Source organism: Scomber japonicus, chromosome 11, assembly GCF_027409825.1.
Source record: "Scomber japonicus isolate fScoJap1 chromosome 11, fScoJap1.pri, whole genome shotgun sequence".
NCBI classification, from domain to species: domain Eukaryota; kingdom Metazoa; phylum Chordata; class Actinopteri; order Scombriformes; family Scombridae; genus Scomber; species Scomber japonicus.
This window is the reverse complement of record NC_070588.1, coordinates 8,780,797-8,787,655: the sequence shown is the minus strand read 5'-3', so window position 1 is coordinate 8,787,655 and position 6,859 is coordinate 8,780,797. Positions and strand designations below refer to the sequence as shown.

Sequence of the window (6,859 nt, the reverse complement as noted above, 5' to 3'; positions counted from 1 at the left end):
TGAGGCATACCAGGGTCTGAATTAGGAGTTCTGGCACCGAGTAAGAGAAGTGTGACAGTCACCATTATCAGGGGAACCCAAAACACAAAGCAGGCCAGGTTTCTTATAGGCCAACAGGCAAAGAGAGCTTTCAAGTGAAAACCAGGATGTGTCCCAATACCAAGCAAGCACTCATGGATTTAAACAATGTTGTGTAACATTCAGGAGGTACTTGGTTCCACCTCATTTACAGTGACCAGCCTCCCCGGACGTGTTGAACACACATAACATGGGCAAATGCAGTTGAGATACTGTAGTTGGATTATTTTCAAATACTGTTGTTGAACTAATGTGAACGCTGCAGTGTAAATTAGGAAAATTGCTTCCTAATAAGATGCAATTATTCAGTACAATTTGATTAATGATAGACTTGAACATTAACAGTTGAAGCCTTGTTTCCTTAATAACTTCAGGAACATGAACAGTATGTTTTTATGGGGGGTAACAAAAAAGAAACTGTCCCCTCATTTATACGTCTACATTTATGTGTCTAAAGTGCATTATGTCTGTATTGCTATGAAAGTATTTAATTTGAAAAAAAAGAAGAAGAAAAAAGCAGATCACACCAAGAAAGTTATGTGTGATTCAGACACATCTTCTAAGCTAGAGAAGTTATCTCACCTCACTGCTATTTCTTTCTTTCTTTTTAAAGAAAAAAACTAGTTAAATATTTGTGTAAGTGTAGTCCAGCCACTTCACAGCATGACAAAGATAATGTTAAGAGCTTGGCCATATTCAAAAACAACACAGAACAATACAGAGCCACAGAAATCTCAGGAGGTCAGTCAGCTGATTTAGACAAACTCTGCATTTTGGCAGTGGATAAATTCTGCTCTATAATGTGAGCCACCTGTGCGCTGCTCTGTGTAGGGAAAACATGACATGACAGATGAAGAGGTGGACCGCTGACAAAACGCATGGAGACCGTCCACTAGAGGTATCCGCAGAAACCGGAGAGCTCCTCGGTTAGTTTAAGCCTCCTTCCTGTTTGACTTCCACATTATAGGAGCTGTGAGAGCGTACAGACCTGATTCGATTAAAGATCAAGAAGATAGATTTTCTCCAGCCTGACGAATTTGTGCGTAAATCGCCCTCCACAGAGAACATGCACACACTTCAGTAGGTATTTACTGTACATGGGAAGTTTGTGTAGATATGAAGGGGTTTTGAAGAGAAGGACTGGACTATGGTTTCAGTTAGGGCTGGGCAATTCATCGAAAAATAATCCAAAGCGACATTTAGAAACTCTAATCGACTTAATCTTGGTGTTCACTGTTGCCATGACAGCAAAGGTTGCATATCTTTCAGGAATTTAAAAACTTGTCTCCAGTGATCATTTTGACCCAAACCATGATCTTTACATAGTTCTAATCAAGCAAACTAGACATTAACCACAGCATCACACCTTAAAACATCATTAGTTTCACTCCCTAAAGATCCTCATGTGTGAGGGCAGCAGTGTAAAATACAAAACAAAAGAAACTATGAAAATACATAATTGTTCATCAAGGGGTGGAGATAATTGTTAATTAATCTTAATCGAGGTTAAAAGTTCAATTAATCGTGATTTTGATTTTTGCCATAATCACCCAGCTCTACTTTCAGTGTAATTTAACAGGTGGACAGTTTTCTTAAACCTGGGTGCTCATGTATAAGAGAATCACGGTATTGAATGTGGTATTCCTCAGGGAAGCATTCTCGGCTCAATTTTGTTTTCATCATATACGCTCCAACTTACTAACAATCAACATTTTCTTATGCTGATGACACACAATTGTTTATCTCTATCTCGCCAAATGACCCCAATGCACTGCATGCTATCATTGAATGTCTCACTGACATCAATGTATGGATGGGTAAAAACTTTTAAAAAATGAATAAGGAGAAAAAAGTTAGATTCCTACTGTATAATAGGACCCCAAGCAGCAAGAGGAAAGAATGCACTCAGTGCTTGATGGTAATGGCAAACAGATTAAAAGACACATCACAAACTTGGAAGTGATTTTAGACTCTGATTTAAAAGTTAATTCTGTTTTAACAAGGTCATTATAGCATCCTTTTTCCATTTTAAGATTATTGCCAAAGTCAGACCTTGTTTTTTTTTTAAACTCAGAAAGATGCTGAAATGCTCATTCAGGCTTTTATTACTACCTGTTTAGACTATTATAATTCTTTTTTTTACTAGATTACCTAAAAAGTCTAAACTATAGATATTTCAGAAAGAATCTTAACTAAAGTAAAGAAAGTGGATCAGAATCACCACACTTCTAAAGACCATTCACTGGCTACCTGTATCTTTTAGAATAGATTTTAACATTTTTACTTGTTTAAAAAGCTTTAAATTACTTTTCTCCTCCCTAAATCTGAAATTTTCTTTCACTGTATGTTCCAGTCAGATTTCTAAGGTCCTCCACTGCTCTTCTTTTAAATGTTCCTTGTGTGTCCCATAAAGCACCGGTGAGGCTGCCTTCTGTTTTTATGCCCTTAACTGTGGAAACACACTGTCTCTCATATGAGAATGAAAAGCTCTCTCTGTATTTTTAAAAGGAAATTAAAGACCTATCTTTTCAATCTGGCTTTCAGTTTGCAGTAATGTTACTGTATAACCTTAGTCTTTAAGCTTTGATCATTGGTTTTATATTATTCTTATCCTTGCTGTTTATTTTATTTCACTTAATTTGATTGATTTTATTTCATTGATTTGAAACTGTTTATTTTTTAATTGTTGCATTTTTTTATATTGCAAAATTGAATTTATTATTGTCTTGTTTTAGTTAGTCACCAGGTTCATGTTGATGTTTTACTTTATTTCATCCCAGATCATTTCTATGAGGCAATTCTACTATGAAATTGTATAAATGTGAGTTCTTAATTTAAACTACATATTAAGTATTATCACTCATAATTCAAAATACATAAAACTATTCTAAGAAATAAAAAAACATAATTGGGACTATTTTATAATAATTTCACACATAATTTGATTAATTAGGGGTCAACTTCTTATTTTAGCTTAATTTGCTATAATACAAATAAATGTATTTGATGCCACTGTAGGATAAAAACAAAGGAACAGTAAATAGGTGACTTGTTTCAGTCATATCGCAGACAGATGAAACCATGACTGGTCCCTCCTGCTTATTAGCGGAGCAAGACGCACACAAGCTCCCCCCCTCTGCTCTCCAAACCCCTCCCCTCTCCACCTCGAAACTATTTAGCATCTGAAACCGGGATAAAGTTTCCAAAAAAGTTTAAGGAAAAAACTTCCTGTGAGAGGAGAAGCATGCCAACCTCCAGTTTTGAACCAGCCTCTTCTTAAGCAAAGGCACCGCTTGACGCGCAGAGAGTGAGCCACCCTGACATTATTCTCCCATCTCTTACGGATATTTATACATTTTTTTTGTAACCACGGCTTTAAAGGTGGACAACGTTTTTTCCTCTATATCCCTGCATTTCTTCAAGAAAGAAATGGAAGAGGGCTCCAGTTCCCCGGTCTCCCCTGTGGATAGTCTGGTGACCAGCGAGGAGGAGCTGGACAGACAGCAAAAACGCTTCGTGAGGAAGAAGAGACAGAGCAAAAAGTCCGGCGAGGACAGCAGTGGCAGCAGCCCGGGGCCGGTGAAACGGGGCAAAAAACAAAGTCCGAGCAGCACTCAGTCATACGAGGAGCTTCAGAACCAGCGGGTCCTGGCCAATGTCCGGGAGAGGCAACGGACTCAGTCTCTGAACGAGGCCTTTGCGTCTTTGCGCAAAATTATCCCCACTCTGCCATCGGACAAACTCAGCAAGATACAGACGCTGAAGCTGGCCTCCAGATACATTGATTTTCTCTGTCAGGTGCTGCAGAGCGACGAGATGGACAACAAGATGTCCAGCTGCAGCTACGTTGCGCACGAAAGACTCAGTTACGCGTTCTCCGTGTGGAGGATGGAGGGAGCTTGGTCTATGTCAGCATCTCACTAGCACCCAGAGACCTTCACTTACAATGCCAAAGCGGTGGGTACCAGAAAGGAAGAAAACTCAGTATTATGTGTATTCCTGACAGGTGCAGACACAGGAGAAATGTAGTTTTTTATTAATGAATGGTGGTGAATAAACAAGCAGCTTCCATAGCTGATAATAAATAATTAAGAGGCAGTATGATGCTATAAACTGACTAAATTATATGAGGTGGATTCACACATTGTAATCTATATTCTGTGAGTTTTCCTCTCTGATTTTTCCTCCTTTTTTAAAGTTAATTTTCTACAAAATGTGACAGCATGTGTGGCTTTAATTTGCCTTGGATTCAGATGATTTTAAATGTATAGCCTGCTGCCATATTTTGATGCAGACATCATGCTGCATATTCCAAGCAGTCAAATTTGAACAAAAGCAAAACTGATATTGGGGTGATTACCAAAAAGTCCACGTGCATCAGCTGTGCACTCAAAACCCCTAATTGGATTCAACTCGAGCTGTGCGCGCGTCTCATGTTTATGACAGATTTCACAGCGAGGCCTCAGCATCTTCTCCACCTGGATGCTGCTGTGACAAATGATCCACAGCTTCACTTATACATATATTTAAAGATTCTGCAAATATCCAGTGAAATCTAAATCAGAAGTTCAGATCAGGAGGTGGAAAAGGGAACAGTGTATTTATTTGGAGAACATTTGGCGGAGTGAAGTAGGCGGATTAATACAAATAATGGTCTTGGAACAATTTCACATGCCAGAACAAATGAAAAATATGCCTCGCTGACTAAAAAAGACAACAAGCCGGCTCTATTTTTGACTAGAAATGCGTTAAATCAGCCAGCTGCGACTTTTACAGTTAATCCTTATCCTCTGCATTTTTTTTTATAAACGAGGAGGAGGGAGGAGGAGGAGGAGGGGGGCAAGAAGTGCTGCCTGGGCCGCACCAAAACGCAGCTGTAGTGCCACCACGGGTAATTTATATCCACAACAGAGTGCTTTCCTGTGTGGAGACCGCAGGAATGGGCAGCTCGGCTGGACATGAAAGTTCAAGCTAGTGCAAGACAATAAAAACATAGGCCCGTATTAACAAGCAGTCAGGATTTGGTCACGTTATTTTGCAGATTTGCAGCCTGCTTCGCTTGTGTCTAGAGAGCTGAATGATACACTATAACCCCCCCCCCCCCCCCCCCCTCCAAAAAAAAAAAAAGAAAAAAGACAAACAGCTGAGTGCTTTTCACCTTTTCACTGACATGATTTAAAGGAACAAGAAGCAGTGACTTTCAGGGGTCAAATAAAGGTTCAGGTGGTGATATGAGTTGTTTATTCTAGGCTATACTTCTTATTAGATGTTAGATTAAAGTCTCCCACTGCAAGAACAGAAAGTAGATGCCACTAAATAAACTTTCCCCCTTAAAAAAGGGGATTTGTTTAGCTCTACTGACAGTCATAACTGCTCATCAGTGAGGCTTTGTTGTCTTATAAACAGATCTTGGTGCCGTGGGCTGGAGAAATAAGCTTCATTATAGTGATTTGTGTAAGCAGAGTAAATTTGAAGGTGGCTTATTTTTTCTCTTGCCCCCCCACCCCCCTCCCCGGCCCCCCATCCCTCCAAAAGCCATGCAAGGATCTCTTTAAGCTGTCACTTTAATTTTTAGTTAAATTGACCTGCGTGGAATGTAAAAGACAACAATAAAGGATTAGCTTTAAGGATGATCATGGCCTTTAACCCTTCTTCATACTTAAAATAAGTGACACACACAGAGATGAATGAGATCTAAGAATACACATTATTATTAGGCTTAGTTTTTCTAGTAAATAAAATGCTTAAAGTCTAAAAAAGGAGTTATTATTCATAAAATTATTCAAAACAAATCATGACCTATAAATGAACTTGGAGATTATTTACTCTGGGATTATTTTTGCTTGGAGGAATTACATGTTATTGTTTTTAGTGCTGTCTACTAATCGAAATAAAAAGGCATGAATTTACTCAGGTGTTTCAAACTAAGGCGTGTCTGTTGCCATATGGTTTTACTCAGCTCAGCGACTTATAATTGATTCATTAATTACTTCCCGAGTGCTAATCGAGCAGTGAATGCTTATAAAAACATAGTGTCATCCACCCCAAAAAAAAAGCCAAAATCAATAGGCCTCATACATACATGAATCAGATGTTTGTGTATTTATATGCTGATGATCACAATATAAATAATTGTACTTATATTTTTTATCTCTGTTCTTTCTTTACAGACTGTTTACTTTTACAAAGTATGAAGACCAAAAAATGGATTATTGAAGAACCCATCGACCTCAAAGGCATGGCGGAGAGACGTAATGTGACCCACAACTACAAACTCTCGGGGAGTGTGTGTGCATGTGTGTATGTGTGTGTAAGTGTGTGTGTAAGTGCGTGTGTGTGTGCAGATTCATCACACTGCTTCTGACTGTATGGAGCTGTTTGTGGCAGTGAGGAGGGGAATAAAAGACGCAGCCCTGATGTTATAACTCGGATTTACGGCCTCTAAGCCATCCTTTAACCATTTAAGAAGGAGATATATTTTGTTTTTTTTGTTTTTTTTTCTCAAAGACTTTAAACCAAAGTATAAATAAATAAATATATATATATATAAATGAATGCATATTGTACATACCTGTGTAATTGCGCCTGTAGCCTGAAAAGGGACCAATGCAATTTAGCGTCATTCGCTGCATGGATTTATTTCATCGACTTTCTTTAGTCTCCAAACTCCGTCCAATGTACATTTTTTTTGGCTTATTTATTAAAACACATATTTTTGAACGAAATGTAGTTCCTCTTTTTCTTTATATATTTGTGTTAGCAGCTGCAACTGTGGTTCAGC

At 38.4% G+C, this 6,859-nt stretch overlaps 1 protein-coding gene across 1 annotated transcript; it reads left to right on the top strand.

The window, feature by feature from the left end:
- The first annotated feature begins 3,394 nt into the window (after positions 1 to 3,394).
- Positions 3,395 to 6,263, top strand: twist2. The gene is made up of 2 exons (XM_053328686.1): positions 3,395 to 4,035; positions 6,249 to 6,263. The coding sequence occupies exon 1, from the start codon at positions 3,508 to 3,510 to the stop codon at positions 4,000 to 4,002; it is 495 nt and encodes a 164-aa protein (XP_053184661.1). The 5' UTR covers positions 3,395 to 3,507; the 3' UTR covers positions 4,003 to 4,035; positions 6,249 to 6,263.
- The last annotated feature ends 596 nt before the right edge of the window (positions 6,264 to 6,859 follow it).

What these genes read in the sequence shown, in the direction of transcription:
- twist2 (XM_053328686.1), top strand. Translation starts at nt 3,508, where the DNA reads ATGGAAGAGGGCTCCAGTTCCCCGGTCTCCCCTGTGGATAGTCTGGTG.